This window comes from Astatotilapia calliptera, chromosome 17, assembly GCF_964374335.1.
Source record: "Astatotilapia calliptera chromosome 17, fAstCal68.1, whole genome shotgun sequence".
Classification (NCBI taxonomy): domain Eukaryota; kingdom Metazoa; phylum Chordata; class Actinopteri; order Cichliformes; family Cichlidae; genus Astatotilapia; species Astatotilapia calliptera.
In genome coordinates this window covers 3,697,306-3,717,111 of record NC_137438.1, presented here as the reverse complement: position 1 = coordinate 3,717,111, position 19,806 = coordinate 3,697,306, and the positions used below count along the sequence as shown (strand labels likewise).

Sequence of the window (19,806 nt, the reverse complement as noted above, 5' to 3'; positions counted from 1 at the left end):
GATGTTAAAAAATATTTTTATTTTAAACTCAGCATCTTTTGAATAAATTTTTGGTTTGGCCAAAACAAAACACATAAACGAAGTAGTCTTATTTCATTTAGACACAAACTTTCTCCAGGTTGTAACTGCTGGCAGTGGCAGTAAACCCCCAGGACCACCCCCAGATACCCACACACACACATATGCACATAAGCACCCAGTGCTTTAAAAGCCTGACAGCATATGGTAGGAGTACAAATTACTTTAAATTACTCAGATAATATAAATAATGTAAAACATAGGCAGTGAAGACAGATCACTTTTCAGCACCTGCTAACATTTGGAATTCAGTGGTGACCCTGCTGAGGCAATGTGTTGAGAAATCGAGCCCTCGTGCGACGATCTGTTTCACTGCAGAGTTGTGCTGAATCCACTGAGCTCAGCCCCCTGCAGACGTCCGACGTTCTCCATTACCCATACATCACACACACATATGAACCCTAACGAGCATCTGGCCAGTCGACACTACATCAAACTGCAGCAGATTGTTTTCCTCTAATGCTGCTTTTGTCCTGCTTGCCAGGTAGAATCGGATCACGTCCCTCTGCAGATGTGAGCATCAAACACTACCATTTACACTAAAGGCGCTCATGATAGAGAATACCTCTCTCAGATGTGGTTTATTTTCTATCCACGCCATTCATCTATTATTATTCATGTTGTGTAATGTATCATCTGTCTGTAAATCGGCCTCTGGCCTCCTCGTGTTTTAGTTTTTACAGACAGTTGAAATGGAACTAATGCAATAAAGACTAACATCTGTGGCCTCTGATGACTTTCCATTATTTTTGTATAACTGCATGTCTACTCTAAGATTTTGGGATGCAACAGTCATCCCAATGCCCCGACTGGTTAATTCAAATGTCCAGTGTGTCTGGAGATATCTGTTTAATTTTTCTTTCAGATGCATAAAATTTCCATAGAATTTGTTATGCGTAGTTATTTATGGGTCCTTGTTAAGACAATACAACAATGTCAATGTCAAGTCTTGGGCACAGCATAAAGGAGTAATCCGACTCTGCTCCGATCAGCTGGTTGTTGTATTTGTAGTCCAAACAGGTGCGTTGCCAACAGGGAAGCTGCAGAGTGCCCTCTGGTGGACAAACTACTTTAAACTCTCAAACTTGAACTTTAAACAAAAGGGGAGGATGTCAGCCGTTTTACCTATAATATAGAAACAATGATATCCTAATATTCATGAAAAGGGAAACTAAAACCCCTGACCTCAAATCCAAATTTCCCAGTTCCGTTTTGGAGAAATTCAGCATGGTAAACTGCACTGTGAGCCTTATCATAGAGATCGGCGAAGGCAAATGGAGAGAGAAACGCTGGGCCGCTACAGACCCAACAAACTCAACTGACGACAGCCTAATACGGACAAATCACAGCCTGCTCAGCTGAAAACACAAACACAGAAGGATCCAACTCCTTAAACACACATTTTCTCAGTATATTGTAACAATAGCACTGAAATGTTGAAACGAAGAAAGTGCAAAGTTTCTTTGTTCTAAATTTGATGCTATCAAGTGTTTCAAAAAAAAGTTAGTGTTGCCATGACGATTTGTAAGGATAAATTAAGTGTACTACTACATTTTATGTTCTTTGAGTTTATTCCTAATTCCATATTCTTATTTAACACTTTGGGGATTTTTGTTGGCATCTTAGAAAAATGTAAGCAGTGAATGAAATATACGTTGTTGTTTTTTTAAATGTTTAAAAATGCGGTTTCCATTTCCTAAGACATCGGGAATTTCAACATTTGCATGTACTGCATGGAGTAAAGCACTTCTTAATTTGTTTGCATTGCTCTTGAATTCAGCTAACCAAATACTGATGAATGCCAGATTTGTGTGTGTAAGGAACAATTTGTGAGAATTCAACAGAAAGGTTTGAGAAACATCACGTTCTGGCTAAAGACCAATTTTTCCTTCCCACTGTCGCCAAAGTGCTCATAGGGGGTCATGTGATTGTTGGGTTTTTCTCTGTATGTATTATTGTGAGGCGACTGTTGCTGAGATTTGGTGCTGTATAAATTGAATTGAATTGAATTGAAATAAAATGTGCTCTTTGTTGGGGTCCATGGGTGAAATGTTCTTTAATGTAAAGAATACATCTTAGCAGTATCTCATTGCCATTTCAGGCAATGATGATTAATGATTTATCTAGTCAGTCATCAGTTAATGAGAGTGTCAGAAAATAATGTGTTACATGGGTGTTGTGGTTTGTTTTAGTTTGCAGGCTGCTTTTAAAAAGCTCGCTGCCAACACAACACACAACAATGTTAGAGTTATGACAGTACAATTAGAAAAAGACTGGTTTGTATATAGCACGTTTTTCTATGCCTAAGTGCTTTCTATCTAACATTAACACCCTGTTAGATTGCAACACACTGGAGAGCAACTTGGGTTTGCTCAAGATTAATTTGGTATACATACTGGAGCAACCAACGATCAAATCACCAACTTTCAATTAAATTTTATTTATATAGCACAAATCACAACAACTGTTACCTCCACGCACCTTATATTGTGAGGTATAGACACTACCATAATACAGAGAAAATAGAGAAAACCCCAATCATCTGATGGGCAAGCACTGGTGAGAGTGGGAAGAGAAAACTCCCTTATAAAAAGAAGAAACCTCTGGGAGAACCAGGCTCAGGGAGGGGCGGCCATCTGCCACAACCAGCTGGGGTTGAGGTGAGAAAGACAGGAAAGAGACATGCTGTGGAAGACAGCCAGAGATTAATAATAACTAATGAATGAATGCAGAGTGGTGTATGAAAACAGTGTGTGAAAAAAGGTGAGTGAAGAAGAAACACTCGTCATGCATCATGGGAACAGCAGCTTAGACCTATAGTAGCATAACTAAGGGAGGATTCAGGCTTGTTTTACAGCCACAGGAACAGGACACTGTGAAGTCATTACATCAATCGCAAACTGCTCTTTATTAAAAAGTATTCTAGAGTCAAATGTGAAGCCAAAGCTTGGCTGAAACTGGGTCATGCTGCGGGACAATGACTCCAAGCATAGCAGCAAACCTAAAACAGAATGTCAGAAAAAGAAAAGAATTAAGGGGAAGCAATAATCCAGTCAAAGTCTCGAGAGCTGAACACAAACGGACACCTACAAACCTCGTTGAAGAGACCGATAGAGTCATACAGAAAACAGTTACTTCAGGTTATTGCTGCTAAATGTGGTTCTACGAGCTATTAAATAACAAGCTGTACTTAGTTTATCACAGGACTGCAGAATGCTGTGAAAACATTTTTTTCACATGACTGTATGTTGTTCCTGTCATGTCAGGTTGTGATTCCCTCCATTATTAGTAACATTCTCCAAAATTATTTCTTGTGTGTTTACTGGTGATGCTTTTTTAGGATTATGTCTGAAACCTTTCCTAAATGCCAGTGTCAGATGTCTTTACTGAGATCAGTGTGAACTGTAACAAGTTTTCCAGGGGAGTAGTTTAATAAAAGGTCAGAGCAGCAAAGCTGGGACAAGAAAACAAGTCTGTCAGAGTGACAACAAGTCAGAGGAAGGTAATAAAGGGCAGAAACAGATAGAAGTGGAGGGAGTCCGACAGAACGGATTTTACCTTTGAGCTTTAAAGGAAATCTCCACCACTAGCCTGTTGTTTACTCTCAGTCTAATGGTTACTGTGTTCCCATAGTAAATGTATATGCTGTCCTGAGTGGGGCTGTTTCGTTTACTGAATTTAAACAATTCTCTGACTATATTGCATTAACAACCACCACAGAACATGCCTGAACTTGCTGACCTCAAATCAAGCCAAACACCAGCAGAACAAAAGGCTTGAATGCAACTGGATCAGTTAGAAACACTGGTTGCTTTTTTTACTGTTGGCCTTCAATTCATTGCTACAGTCAAAATGAGGGAATAGGTTTATCAGAGTAGCACCAGGATAAATAAAGGTAATCATCGTTGTGTCATTTTGCAAAGAAAATGATTAACAGAGTGTGCAGTAGTCATTTTGTCACAAGTAACTATCCATCCGTCCATTATCTGAAGTTTACCCAGGTCCCTGTGATAGGAGTTAGCAGTCTAAGCAGAAACACCCAGACCTCCCTCTCCCCAGCCACTTCATCCAGCTTTTTAGGGGGAACACCAGTGTGTTAACAAGCCAACCCAAGAGATATAATCTCTGCCCTAGAGCCTCTCGGGGGAGGAAAAGCGAGTTTTTATGCATGAATGACGTGAATTTGAATGACAGCAAGATTTTCTTCTTTGTTTTTTGGTGACAGCATGCTGTCTGTGAGTGACAGTGAAAGTAGTAACTAACAACTATTTGAGAAACCACAGAATGCCTGAGATCAATATGTTACATTCATTTGAATTGTTACCTGGTTTATGTTTTCCCTTAAAAAGCGAGAAAACAAATTGTAAATTGATGCATAAAAAGCACAAATTCTTGCACTGCACTAGAAATCCAGCAAAATTATTGGACACCGACATTTTTGTCCCCAGATGTACCATGTAGTTTAGTAATTAAATTATTTGTTTTATCTCTTCATCTCTTCAAACTTGAGAAAAGCAGTCTGCTACAGTCATTATTTGCAAGCCACTGTCATTGACCTTTTCTGTGATAGACATAACTCAAATTTAGCAACCCTACAGTCTTGAAATACAGGCACGTTTCCTGCGCTTTGACATAAACACCTTTGAGGTTACACGTTTTCTGCTGTAGCTCACATCTGACTGGGAGCTGGCGGCATGCTGTGTGTATTGGGGGCTATTATGCAAGCATTTGGGGTTCGTGACTGAGAGCTCGTCCTCTGCCAGTTTGCATACCAGTTTGCATACAGGGCGGGATCCCGGCTGCTAGAAAGTGAGCCCACTTTCCCACCGCCGCTTTTCCCGCTATGGCCCAGGTACTGTTAGCGCCACTCGCGCTCCTCCCCCTTCCGCCGCCTCCCATCTGTCTGTTTCAGCAGCTGATCAGCTAATTACAGCCGTCCACAGAGACTAGCGCCGGAGTGATTAAGCTGAACATATTAAAAGCGCCTTTGTAGGCGCAAAAAAAGTTCTACTTGCCGCTGCTAGGACCGTGGGAGAAGACGCAGACAAGCCAAACTTCTCAGCTGAGAAACAAAGATCGTCTATAGAAGTAACTCCTTGACCTCTCAAGTGTCGGCTACTCACAGTATGCCTAAAAGGAACAGGCTCTGAAATAAATGTCAGTTTTTATTTTAAATAAATTTTAGGTATTACCAAATACTTACTAAAGAAATCGCAAACCATGAGCACAGGGTACCCACGAATTTCCACACTGTAGTGAGAAGGCTGGGCTTTTTATTGTTATTATTATTATTGTTGTTGTTCTTTTGTACTTTCCCCATCAAATTTACTCGCTGTCTAGACTTCGAGTCGTGTAAATTCTTTTAATTAAAAACCTAACAAAAACTTTTAGAATACATCAAACACCTTCAAATTTAATCAGCCAGAACTTCAGGTTCCATGTAGGAAAATAAAATCACTAGAGTGAGACATCTTCTTATGACCATCTTCGTGAACATAAACGCGCCGGTTGCCCCGCCAACACAGATCTGGAGGCGTGGACGTCCGGTCCCTCATTGGTATTATCTGAGGCGCGCACCCGAGTACAATAGCACTGAGTGGCTGGAGCCGTATGACGGAGTCAGTCAGCTGACCGCTGATTGGCTGAGTGACCCAGCTGTAGGAGAGCGCCAGAAAACAAGCTTGAGCGGGTGATGTTGGATTCTCCAAGGAGTAGTATAGCTGAACAGGAGTCTGAAGAAAGGATTTGAGAAGGACTGCCTGCTTCTTTCTGAAGAGGGAAATAAACTGCTATGTCGGTCTGAAGGAGCGGCGCCCTGACAAGTGTGTAAAACGGGGACGCAGAGCCACACTTGACGATTTCATTCATTCAACAGCGAAGGTAAAGAGTGGTGATTTCCCTCCGGAGGGTTTCTGCAACACAGCTATAACAGTGTCCCTGGCTAGGTAACTAATTAATGCTAAGTCTTACTGACTTATAACATCCATCAGAAACGCATTTACCTCTATTCACAGGCTCAGCAACGGCTAAAGCTGTGGACCATTTGCATAAAATAATTTACGGCCGCAACTCGTGTTGCAACTTAGAAATAACATTCTACTAACGTTGTATATTAATACCTGTAGCTGTAAACTAATTACTGTCAGCTAAAAAGTTAATGCGGCACTTCAGCTGTAAAGTTACAGGGTTGAGGAAGAGCAGCGCAGTTAGCTTTATGAAGGCTAGTTAGCCGATGCTCTTTGCGCCAAATTCAGCTGACCACGGATCTGGGTTTACTTTTAAGTGTAACTTTACAATTCCCATTCTCAATATTTGTCTTTACTTTGGAACGCATTTTTCCCAGATGGAGGTTCAATGCCTCGCACTGAAAGACCTCTCAAGTCCAAGGAAGAGTTCAACGGTGGTGCCGGAGGAGGAGGATGGGGCTCGCGGGGAACAAAAGGTAGGCTAAGGTGGCACCCTGCTTTAAATCAGGTGAGGCAGGTTTTATAAGATTCATCTGAAAGAAAGCTTTGAAATCAGCGCAATCAGAGCGCTGTGTTCAGTCACGTGAGAGCTTATTGCTTTTGGCTTTCAGCAGCAAGGGCTGTGGGCTACAGTGCTAAATAAGATCTTGAGGGTTGTACAAATCAGTGTGAGTTGCTTGATTCCTCCAGATTCAGGAGCAGGCCTCCGGTCTCAGATTCAGCATATGGATGGCTTATTCGGATCTTTGGAGATGTGTGTTTATATAGTGGATGAGTTGGTATGAATAAATTCAACCAGGATTACATGTTTTTCTTTCATCATTCTTTGCTATAAAATGACCCCTTTGCAATTCATTCTGTATGAGAGGATATTTGAGCCTTTATTAAGGCAAACCTGCACTAATTCGATCACATAACTGTCTCCATCACAGGAGAACATGTGTGCAGAGAAGAGAAAATCAACACCGCTAAAATCTGCAGAGTCCACCCTTCCTACTTTGCTGATCAACAGAAAAGGTGCTCCCTCTGAGCTCGCCCACATTACCCCCATCAAACACACGTCTCTGACCGAACCCTGGACACCAACGGCTAACCTGAAGATGCTGATCAGCGCGGCGAGCCCAGACATCCGGGACAGAGAGATGAAAAAGGTGCTGTTTAGACCAATAGAGAATGATAAAGACCAGCCAGCGAGCCCAGATAATGTGGTGGAGGATCCAGAGGTGGAAGATTCTTGTCAGGTGTGGTGTTTTGTTTGTTTGTTTTAAAAGGACATTTTAACACAGATTGGATTTATTGTGTTGTAGTTTAAATTAATATTCTCCGAAAAATATATTTTATTGAAGTCCTGTTTAAAGACTAGTCATTTAAGCTGTGGATTGTTGGATTGGTTGACTAATCCAAAAGACAACGGCATTGATCTCTGTCCAGTTTGAAGCCGCTGATGAAGAGGACGATGCAGAGAAAAAGCCGAGCAGAAAGCAGAAAAGTCTGGGTCTGCTTTGCCAGAAGTTCCTTGCCCTTTATCCTGATTACCCACCGCTTCACAGCCCCATCTGGATCTCGCTGGATGAAGTGGCAGCCAATCTGGGTAAGAACCAGTAATTTGAGAGCAGCAGCAGCAGTTGGACACAGGAGAAGGAGATGACTACAATTTGTCTCACTGTAAACTCTTCATGGGGCCAGGAAAATACTGCTATTGAATTTGGGAATGACTGCTGCTCAAATCGTGCACATGTTTTAGAGAAATGTTGCTATAATCCTGTCAGGGGTGGAACGGCGGCGGATCTACGACATCGTGAATGTGTTGGAGTCCCTGACGATTGTGGGGCGGATAGCCAAAAACAGCTACACCTGGTACGGTCGTCAGCGGCTGGAAGCCACCCTGGAGGAGCTGCAGTGTGAGGGCCGACAGCAGGGCTACCACCTCCAGATGGAGCAGGCCAACGAGGCCAGGGAGACCGGACCGGGCCGAGAGGATGACGGGGGGGAAGGAGATGCTGGAAGCGGTAATAAACTGAAAAATAAGACTGGAGATGAAGAGTTTTGAGTGTTTAAAATGAACACTATAAGGAGAGTGTGCCTTTTCTTCCATATTGGCTCCAAATAAAGATTAGACGTTAACCGTAGTCTTCATTAGACTAAGTATCACTTCAGTTGCCTGCATGTAACAGTTTAGGTGTAGGCTTATTTTCACGGGCAAATGCTTAACACTAAAGCTGAATAAGGCCTTAAACCCACAGGAATGGATTCAAGCCTGGTTACCGTAGCGACGCTGCCTCTGTCTGCTCACAGCTTGTCATTAAGAGGTTGTACGTTTGCAGACTTATAATGTGGCTGGATTCTAATAAAGATCTAGTTTGTAAAAGTTGTACTGAGGTTTCAGGTTTGATTTCACGTCTCTGAAATGTTTTCATTCAGACTGAGGATGTACAGAAGAAACAAGTTTATGTTGACAAGTACTTTGAATTTCTGTTTGGAGTTTTGGTGCCTGTTATTAATGAATAAAATGTAATTAAACATACGGTTCACTGGTTTTTAGTGGGCTGATTTTCACTGCTAATTAAGAAAGCAGTAGCTTTTTACACTGTCCGTTTCTTCTGCTTGTCTTTGCAGCCGGTAGCAACAGGAAAGACAAATCTCTGCGCATCATGAGCCAGAAGTTTGTCATGCTTTTCCTGGTGTCCAAAACTCAGACTGTTACCCTGGATGCAGCAGCAAAGGTCCTCATCGAGGAGAGTCAGGACTCATCAAGTCACAGCAAGTACAAAAGTAAGAAATCCAGAAGTGCTGCAACGTGTATAGTGACGTGTATAGATTCCAGGAAACAGTATTTCACCAAACTAAACACTGTGTCTGTGTGATCTCCAGCTAAGGTGCGGCGTCTGTATGATATTGCCAACGTGCTGACCAGCCTCAGCCTCATAAAGAAGGTTCATGTCAGAGAGGAGAGGGGCAGAAAGCCGGCCTTCAAGTGGCTCGGCCCGGTTGAATTCAGCAGCTCTGTGAATGCTGGTGAGAGTTAAAGATGACTTCAGTGAACTCTGCTAGAGTAACTTGAAAATATAAGACAGTCCAGACCTTTGTCAATCTAAGAACTGCGTTTGTCATCATTGCTCTTACCCTAAATCAGTCGTCATCCATCTACCTGTAGGAAACACTTTGAATGTAGCAGCCATCGCTTCATCTGAGTCTGCACAGCCAGGACAGGAGCTCAGAAAAGCAAAAATGGCACGTCATGCCTCCTTCAGCATCACGCCAACATCTGTTGCAGTCCAGCGGCAGGTCAGCTCCGCACCCAGCAGCCCGAGACGTGAAGTAACCGGTAAGAGATTTTATTTTTGGGGGAGTTGTTTGTTTCCAATCGGGTGGCGGGAGACGGCCAAGCGTCCCCGAGCCTTTTTTTAAATCTGCAAGTCGTGCGCTTTGACTCTGCGGAACAGCATAGAGCAGTGGTTCTTAACCTGGGTTCGATCGAACCCTAGGGGTTCGGTGAGTCGGTCTCAGGGGTTCGGCAGAGCCTTCGCCATGACATGCATGGCTCATTTTGTGCACCAGTAAAAAAATCACATTTTATTTTTCACTAAAGAGGGGTTCAGTGAATGCGCATATGAAGCTGGTGGGGTTCGGTACCTCCAACAAGGTTAAGAACCACTGGCATAGAGCTTTTTCAATATCCTGTCTGTTTGTTGTCTCTATGCTGCAGCCCTGCAAAACCAGCCTGTGGATTATTCCAGAAGGACTACAAGCAACAGTGCAGCGTGTCAGCTGCAGTTTGGAAGTAATGCTGAGTGAGTAAACGCTAACACACAGATACTTGGGTCATCTCAAAGATCAGCTTTCTCCATCTGAAGTGTTACTATTAAACCAAAAGTTTTTTGTTTGAGTTTTATACATGACACATTCAAAGTCATCTCTGTTGTCAGGTTAAAAGATGCTGCCCTCTCCCTTACAGAGTCTATTTTGCAACCTTCTATTATTCGTTATGTTTTACATTCAGTGCCAGTGTTTGATTTGGCTGATGTGTTTCGCTCAAGGCTACATGTAACAGGAGCTGACTCTGTGGACATTAATAGTTTTTGTCTCCTATGAGTGTATAAGTTGGCGGCATACATGGAGTACACAGTAGTTCATGTTGTTTCCTATTATTAACTAAACTACTCGTGGCCAAACCACAGCTGCCTCAAGGCTGTGGCTGTTAAGTGTTTTGTGGGGGAGTAAGATAATAAGACATGGAAGTGTGTGTTGAAAAGGAATATTTTAAAAATGAAGTTAGGCAAAAGTGCACCGGGGGCAGTGGTAGCCCACAGGATGAGAGCTAGAAGTTTATGCCTGTGGCCAGTTTCAAGTCTGCGTTTCAGCTGAGATATTGTAGGGGCACACAGACCCAGCTCTAACACAGTAACCTTTTGATCAGGTCAGGAATTTTTTTACCTGCATTTCAAACCATGGAAAGCAGGATTCAGGACCATAAAGCTTGTGCTTAAAAAACTGCACAGTTTGTACAGTTTGCTGAAACCTGCTTATTTGTCATTTACTCGCTCATTGCCACTGGAGGCTTTGTTATGGCCAGGACCCTGTAATGTTATGCTATTTAACAAAAAAAAGTGTTCTGATGCGAGAGCAAAGTTTTAAGAAAAAAACTTTATTTCATCTTGTTATGTCTGCATCCTGCACACTTTACCCTTTAACTTCAAATATCTAGTCATGTGCGTAAAGCTCATGCTCCATTACAAATATGCCTTCACCTTCAATTTAAGTTACTTTTATTTATATAGCGTCAAATCAGAACAGTTGCCTCAAGGCGCTTAATATCGGTAAAGACCTCACAATAATGGAGAGAAACCCCAATAGTCAGACAACCCACTTTGAGCAAGCTCATGGTGACAGTGGGAAGGAAAAACTCCCTTTTAACAAGAAGAAACCAGCAGAACCAGCGAGGGGCAGCCAACCGCTGTGAGCACTTGAGGGTGATGGCAGGAAGATGGGACCAAAACAAAACACATTGATCATAACCAACACATCTTCCCATGGGCTTCCCATAATACACATCAGTGCATCATGGGAAGTCCACAGCAGCCTAGGCCTATTGCAGGGTCACTAAGGGAGGATTCGGGGTCACCTGATCCAGCTTAACTATATGCTTTATCTAAAAGGAAAGTTTTAAGCCTAAGCACATGTAAGCCTGCTATCTGAGATAGATAGGGGGCTACTGACGTGTGCAAGAGACTGATTTGTGACTTAACTTTCTGTGGTTCCTCTGTATCAGGAACAATTTGGTCAAAATGTTTAGAAGCTAAGGCTTGAGAAGCAGTGTTCCACTTTAGTCGAACACTGCAGTATCTAATGCTTGTAGTCATAAACAAATGTTTCTCAATCAGATTCTTGGCAAAAACTCAGTCTACAAGTAGCAGGAGAAATATAGCTTACTTTTCTTCCCCCCCCCCCCCTTTTCAGCAACCGACCCGGCACACCACCGCAGACTCGGCTCATGCACAACAGCAGTACTGCCCTTTCCCCGTCCTCCACCCTTCTGGCACCACTCCCCCACCCGGAGCACCTGTTTGTTGCTTCCCCGTCTTCCCATTGCTTGGCCTACTTGCCCAGCCTGTCCCAACCCTCCGTGGTCATGCTGTACAGACCGCCAGAAACGCCAAACCAGATGCTTGAAGGTCACACCTCACCCAGGTTGGAGGCAACGAAGAGGAAGAAGGAAGAAAGAGAGGAGGAGGAGATGGTACTTAAAAAGAAGGGAAATTCTGCATTAGAGAAATGTGAAAAGGTGAGATGGTATTCTGTGGCGATGTGGATTTTAATTTCTGCTGCTAATTGCTATTCTTGTTCCAGTTAAAAACTAACTCCGAGCTAATTATTCGGTTCGGTGCCGTAATTCTGACAGTCAGAAAATCCTGTTAGTAATTCACCACGGCAGACAGTTAAACTGAAAATGGAAAATGTGCCATGCTCACTGATCAGGATAAGTCTTGTGTGGTGTAATTAAAGACTTCTCATCTCAGTAGAGTATAAGATAATTGATCATTTGAAAACCTGGTGCAGTTAATCAGGATACATAAAATCAAAGTAACTGGATGGTTCGGTGTCACATGCTAGGTTGGTCTTTTTAAAAGGTTGCCTGAGAAAATAAACCGTAAGCCAGGAACATGACTTGACTTTGTTACTAGAAGGGGAGACGTGTTATAGTCTGAGTTTTAAGGACTGTAACAAATGCAGATCATAAGGCTGTAACATCAGATGTCATTCCTGCTCTTTCCAGACTCGAGCTGAAGCTTGCAGGGAAACAGCAGAGTGCTCGCAAGCTGGTGCAGCAGCAGCAGGCCTCTGCAGAGAGCAGGTGATCGGCGAGAGTGGGGGTGGCAACACCAGCAGTGAGCACGCTCAGCCGTCGCACTACCTTTATGTCCCCAACAATGCAGGTAATGCACTGTTTTAGCAGCACGCAGAGCAAGATGTTAACTATGATTTGTTGTGATAGTAGAGGGCTTGTAAGAGAGGGCCACTATGATTTGCACCCTTTCACTCTTTTACTGAGAATATTCCCTGCAGCAGGTCCTTTCAGTGCTGGAAATCCAGAGCGCTTTATTCCCAGGATTTGGGAACTGAATTTTATTTATCTTTGCTTTGTAAAAAAAAAAAAAAAAGAAGAAGAAGAAAAAGAAATCCTTCAAACCTTTTAATCGGTCTCCTGTCCTCTTTTCTAGGATTAAATGGCCTCAACTTCCTGCTCTCAGCTGGACAACCAGCGGCCAGTCTAGCACTTCCTCCCAGCAGTGTTCCCACCTTGGCACTGCCCTATGTCCTGGTACCATCTGCTGCTCTCTCCCATTACCCCCTGGTGGCCGGCAGTCTACAGCAGCAAGGCTCTGATGCTCACACAAAACTGAGCTTTGGTCTGCCTGCCATGATGTCACCTGCCCACTTCATGGTGGGGGGGGCGCCGTATAGTGTGGTGCCGGTTCCACCGCCGTCCACTCCAGAACAGAGCGGGCTTTACAGGTCGTCAGCTGGCACGCCACATTCTCCCTCGAGACCACGACAGACCATCAGCATCAACACGCCAGAACCACTGGTAAGAACTGACTGTACTGCTGTAACCCTGCTCTCTCTCACACACAGCTGTCTGCCCTAAAATACATCAATGTAATTAGCCTTCATAATGAAACATGACCTTTCTCGTATCAGGCACTGGAAAATGTCACAACACAGCTTGACACGAGAGCAAGTGCAGCATCTGTTTTGTGGAAGGTTTACCCTCATTTACTCATCTGGACACTTTGTGTCACAGCAGTTAAGACTGATTAATCTCCAGCTTGTTAAATGGGAATGAACTTTACTGCCTGCAAAGACCAGTGTAGTGATGCTGGTTTAGCTCTGATAGAGTTACTGGGCAGCAAATTCACGCGACGTTATAAACAATAGGACAAGTTAATGACCACGTTGTAATGATGCATTAATCCCACTCTCACTTTCAGTGTGTAGAGTCACGTCTACCCACCCATTTTCTTAGATAATATTCAGTCTACTGACTTCCACTGACCTTTCAGCAAGTGAGCTTGCATCTACTGCTGGCAGTGGCTGCTGTTTATGCGTTGGGTTGTCTAAATGTTCCCTAAATGCATTCTGTCTCTTTACAGACTCCACATACGCCCAAGGAAACCCCAGCATCTTCTTCAAAGGCTTTCTTTCAGACCCCGGGCACTCTGGGAAGTGTAGTCAGTGCTGCGCCAGCTGTCCGAAAAAGGGGATCAGCACAGAGGAGACTCGACATTGGCCACCATCCAACCAGCTGAAGAGACGGGAGCTTGTGTTGAACGCGCCGTCTTAAAAATTGAGGGCGGTGAACCGAAAATGAAACAAAGAATATGGTTTTAAACCTTTGGTGCTATGTTTCTAAAGATAAATTAAGAACTTTCCAAGAGTATCGAATGTTTTCTTGTAAATCCTGGAGAGTCTCATATTTTGCTAATTGACTGAGTTTTATGAAAGGGGTGTCACACTGTGAAGTCAGACACTCAAAACTATCGAGACGTCCTCAAGGTTAGGTTTAAGAGTAAGGCAGTATTACCAATGCAACAGTGCCCTCCTGTGATGGGAGCCGGTCACAGCTGCATTTTATGTTTCCTCCTAGAATGATCAAGCTACCTATTTACAAGGGCTGTAACGATTATCCAAAAGCACATTTCATTTTATGCTTTTCATACATACATACATACATACATAATATTATTTTAAAGGGGACAAATAACCAGAAACAGTCTTTTAATGTTACAGCTTTCACCACACTGCCACACTTCAGGCATTAACTTCTCTGCATGGGTATCACAGCACAGGAAAACGGGCATGCAACACGGCATCGCCGATGATTCGATCACTGTTTCGAGTTTTGCTTTGTAATCGTTACACCCTTGCTAATTCTTCACCCTTTGTTGTAGCCCAGTTGCTATTTATATCTTAGTGAAAATATGTCGATTACAGGGTCTGTAATGAAACATTAAGTTTTTAGCACTAAGTATTTGAAGAATGTACCCGTAATTTTGTAGTAATCGGCCCATTCAGATTTAGATACACGAAAACAGGTGTAAAAGGACACGTGTGAGCTGCTGAACGCCGGTTTACAATGACGGTGGTTGGACAATCCTTCCATTCTAGACATTAAGAAAATGATCACTAAAGCCTTAAACGTTTACAGCCAGACAAGTATCTGAAGGAACAGTTGTTATATTTCTCGATGCTTACGGGTGGTTTCGTGTTCTCGTCAGGAAGACGTACCCGGCTGGTGCTATGTGCATTCTTATGTGTAACCACTGTTACTGAGTGCTGAAAGACAATGTGGCAATTCTCTCAGGTACTTGAATACTAGTGACTGTGCTACAGTTGGATTGGGAAAAGTATCAGAGTACTGTAAAGTGTTTTTCCTCCTTTGTTTATACAGGGAAACTAGTGCCTTAGTTAACGGGGCATGTTGCTAAGAGAACATCGTTGTTGCCTCAAAACAGATTTTCTCAGGTTGTCAGTGAACGAGGCCCAGACAACCCAATAGTAGGAGTTATTCAGGAGAGCTTAGCTATGTCACGCCAAAGGCTGTACAGATAATCCACTCTAACCAGTGGGTGTGTCGTTTATGTCAATATTTTTAATGACTTATCCATAGTGTCATTTACAGTGTTTGTCTTTGTCCTGATTTTAAAAATAATGGTTATTGCACGGTTCTTTTAGGAGCTGCAACAGCTGGAAACTCATTGCTGTTCTTTCATTGTAACTCTGCACACACGATGTAGTTCAGAGCCAAACATTTCTGTGTGACTTGAAACAAAATAAATGATTCAGACCAGCTTTACAGTCTTTGTCTGTATTTCTAACAGCTCCATTTTATCGTGAGGATGTCAAAGAAGAAAAAAAATGATTTAAACGCTTTGTTTTTCTAATCTACAATCAAAAGGGGCAGGAAATAAACTAACACAAGAATCCCAATGTTAATACAATTACAGATGGCTTCAGTTTACCAATTTGGGAATGTGCAGATGCCACTAATAATTCAAATTCATAGTGGCCCAGCAGATGGAAACAAGCGATGCTAGTGTAGACAGATGACACTTCATCTGTAACACAACTCCTGTTGGTGCAAACTGTACTGATTTGTGTATTAAACAGTCACATATGATCCATGTGATAATCAGTATGATAAAGCCAAATATATGTAATGGTTCACATGTCTAGCAGAGGCAGTGCAGACTTAACATTCAGGCTGCACATGTAGGAAAAAAAAAACCTGGCGTTTTGATTCTTATCTGCGATGAATTGGAGTTTCAATGCTGGACAACACATTTAACACATCAAGTGTGATCTCAGGGTCAGATCGGGCTGAGTGCGTAGCAATTAGAAAACATACCATCTGTGGATACAAACATGTAGCTATCAAAGCCTTTTTATATCAGCAGTAAAAGTGAGCCGAGTGAGCGCTCGATGGATCTCTTTGGCCCCTGTGAGGCATTTATGACACTAAAACTCAGCAGATGGAACAATTAACTTTAAATAGACAGACAGTTTAGCCAAGTGTCTGCTTTGACCAAAAACACCGGAAACAGAGGGAAAAGCAAGAAATTGGCATTTAAATATGCATTACTGTTAGTACCACCCCGACCATTACCACTACAAAAAAGAGAAATTATTACTTCCACTCGAAGAGGTAATATTGTTACACTCACATGACTCTTTATTCAGTACACCTGCTCAACTGCTCATTAACACAAATATCCAGCAGCTAATCACACAGCAGCAACTTATTGCATTTATCTACAACCTCAATGTAGGATCAGGATGGGGCAGAAAGATCTGGAAGACTCTGAATGTAGCATGGTTATTGGAGTATTTCAGAAACTGCTGAGCTACTGGGATTGTCCCACACAACCATCCCAAGGGTTTATTACATAGAATGGTCTGGAAAAGGGGAAATATCTAATGAGTGGTGGTCGTCAAGATAAAAAATGCCTTGTTGATACCAGAAATCAGGAGAATAGCCAGATTACTTCAACCTGATCAGAAGGCAACAGTCAGTCGGTGAGAGGAACATCTCTGAAAGCACAAATGTCAAAGCTTGCAGCAGAGTGGGTGCCATTTCTGTCAGCTAAGAACAGGAAATCTGAGGCTTCAGTTCTCACAGGCTGACCACAATTAGATGATGCAAGACTGAAATGACATTTCCTGCTCTGATGAGTCTTAATGAGTCCAGACTGCTTTGAAGTTGTAGCAAGACACTAGTAACTAAAATAACTACTTGCTAAGTCATGGGATGCAGAAGAGCATCTATGAATGAACAACAGGTCAAACCTTGCAGCAGATGGGCTGCAGCAGCAGAAGACCACACCAGGTGCCCCGCATAAGAACTGAATATCGAGGCTACAATCACACCCACTGTTAAATATCCCAATTCTTTGATCTTTGGGCTGAAGGAAGAACAACACTCGGTGTATAAATGCTCAATCAACAACCTCTTTAATCAATACAATTCTCTTTATTCCATACAACACTCAGCATTACCAACGTCCGGACGGGAGATGTGAACGGGAGGGTGTCCGGCAAAATCTCGAAGTGTCTGACCGTTTCTCACATTCTTATAGCTTCAGCCCCCTCAGAACTAAGCATTCACATTCTTTCTCTCTCAGTGAGCCTAGGTTACGGCCTTGGCTTCTTGTGCAGTATGTTTTGTTCTTTCTACAATCAGAAAAGCACGGCCATGATTCTCTGCAAACAGTATTCTCTTTATAAATCAGCAGTATGAAGTACCATAGAACAGTGTGATTCATTCACAGTAAATCAGCAGTTTAATGTAATACAAATCAGCCTAAGCAATCTAATAATTTCACCTTCTAACTCAGGAGTATAATGCAACCTAAAACTACATAATGATTTCATAAGCTTAAATCAGAGGTATAATGTAACAGTGTAATAATCTCACAACACTCACACAGGCCGGACATTAGAAGATTGGAATCTGCCTGGTCTGATGACTCGGATGGTGGGGGTCAGAATTTGGGGTAAACAACATGAAAGCATGGAGCTATCCTGCCTTTTGTCAACGGTTCAAGTTGCTGGTGGTGGGATGGTTAGGGGGATTTTTCTTTTACACTTTAAGCCCCTTGGTACTAAATGAGCATTACTTAAAGACCAAAACCTACCTGAGTACTCTTGCTGACCATCTCCCTACAGTACAGTGTACCCATCTTCTGATGGCTGATCATCTGAGATCTTCTCAGATCATCTGAGAACTTCTCGCAGGATCCCCCACAGAACATAGTCAAAAAAATACACGTAGACTAGTTGGGTAATCTCCCACACCCCTCCTATTCTTACTTTTGTTCTTCTTGTGAGCTTAGAAGCCTCTGAGGTGAGGTACCCCCACAGCACTGCACCCAGTAACTCCAAGAAGGCTGGGCACCCTGAACTGTCATTTGGCACATACGTATAAACAACATCAGGACTCAATCCACAATGTGAAGGTACAAGGAAGCAACGTTCTTGTCTACTGGGAAAAAAACAACATACAGGCAGCAAGATGATACAAGCATACCCGCTCTGCCCACCGCCAGGGCCTCCTTAAGTGCTACCTGACACACATTGCAGCCAACCACTTCACCACCTCCTGCGGGTGGTGGACCCAAACAAAGGCAGGCCCATGTTGCCAGGTTGGGGCACTCAAGCTCGCTCCCCAGGCTGGCTTCAGGGTGGGGCCCAGGCAGGGGACACTGGACCCTTGATTTTTTCTTTTTCAAAGAGGTCGTCTGAATTGCTCTTTGTCTGGATGCTATCAGGGGGCAAAATCTAATAAGAACGTACCCCCTGGATCCCATCTTAATGCCAGGTTCCATTCACAGTACATGAGCACATTAAATATTAAAAGATGAAAGCGCCAAACAGTTGAATGCTTCTTGAACATTTTTAACAGGAAATTGCTACACAGTAACATCAGCATTGGTTTTTATTGATTTGTATTTATGGATTTAACTCTTGCATTTTTCTTAAAATCAGAAACATATAGTTTTATTCCTGAACCTGTTTTATTCTGTCTCTGGAAGTATAGCCACCAAAAAAGTGTAGTAATAGTATTGACTTTAAAGTACTTGTCCAGCTTAAGCTTAATGGCCAGTTATTTGTTTTTTCCACTCCACTCCAGAGAGGGTTAGGGGGTTAGGGTTAGGCAAGTTTCTCTGCTTCTTCTCTGAATGCTCAACATTTAACGCTGTGAAAAACACATTTCATTTCCGTTTATGAGGGCATGGCTTTTCTCCTCTCAAATACTTGTGACCATATTAGCAGCAGCTCTACCTGCCTAAATCTGTTCTTTATTATTGCGCCTTAGTTTCTGCTTTTAGAAATTCTTTCTGAACACGAGGCTTATTAAACCCAGGTGTGCTGCCACATTCCTAAAACTGTCACAAAACAACAGAGAGCTCTTTATTGAATTCATTTTTTAAACTAACGTTGCTACTTTTTGTAGTTTTACATCAGGTGTTTACATCATTCATACTCCATGTACACTTTCCTCCAGCTCACTAAGTTTGTTGTTGTTGTTTTTTAACAATATAGTCTATAATATCAATGCATTTCTTTCTTTTGTGTATATTCTGGGTCTTGATTTTTCTCCTATCACTATATGCAATCATGGAAAATTGTCCCAGAAGCCTCGGGGAGCACATCCTGTTAGTTCCTTTGGTTACTCATAGTTCCAGCCTTCCTCTTTCTAACTACTTTTATTTTTACCCAGAATGTTTCTTATAGTGGAGCAAGGTACCCTGACCTTATAGCTAAAGCTTGAGATTCCTGAATACTTTCTGAAAATTCATTTAGTTATTACAGCATGCCCCGAGTAGTTCTGTCCAGCTTTCAGAAATGCCTTTTTAATGAGATACAACAGTTTTTCCCATTTACTTTAAATTTTAATGGAGGGATTTTTTTATTTGTAGCAAGTTTGTGGTGGGCTAATGGTAAGGTATAGCTGGAAGCAATCAAGCTGGAATTTATCTCGTCGGTTTGTAAGCTTTTCTGCATTTACCTTATCTGCAGGCTCTACCAGAATGTTCTCTTTACTGTAGTAGTGATGTTTCATTAACGACACAGGGAAATGTCACAGAATAGCGATTAGCTAACATTCATGTCAAACTCCTCACTTTGCTCAGTGCTCAGCTGTTTGTTAGCCAGTTGTAACCAAGTTTCACAAAAACTACTCGGTGCCTAAAGGGCAACATCA

The 19,806-nt window shown here is 42.5% G+C and overlaps 1 protein-coding gene across 3 annotated transcripts; it reads left to right on the top strand.

The window, feature by feature from the left end:
• Positions 1–5,019: 5,019 nt before the first annotated feature.
• Positions 5,020–15,395, top strand: e2f7 (E2F transcription factor 7). Of its 3 annotated transcripts, none has more exons than XM_080291326.1 (13): positions 5,020–5,166; positions 6,422–6,520; positions 6,977–7,285; positions 7,476–7,635; positions 7,814–8,053; positions 8,661–8,816; positions 8,916–9,059; positions 9,199–9,369; positions 9,751–9,835; positions 11,502–11,826; positions 12,319–12,478; positions 12,764–13,131; positions 13,697–15,395. In XM_080291326.1, exons 2-13 carry the CDS (start codon positions 6,422–6,424, stop codon positions 13,850–13,852), a joined length of 2,373 nt encoding a protein of 790 aa, XP_080147452.1. In that variant the 5' UTR covers positions 5,020–5,166; the 3' UTR covers positions 13,853–15,395. The 3 variants fall into 3 exon arrangements, with proteins under 3 accessions (XP_080147452.1, XP_026003542.2, XP_026003543.2); XM_026147757.2 differs by lacking the exon at positions 5,020–5,166 and adding an exon at positions 5,672–5,958; XM_026147758.2 differs by lacking the exon at positions 5,020–5,166 and adding an exon at positions 6,003–6,023.
• Positions 15,396–19,806: the final 4,411 nt, after the last annotated feature.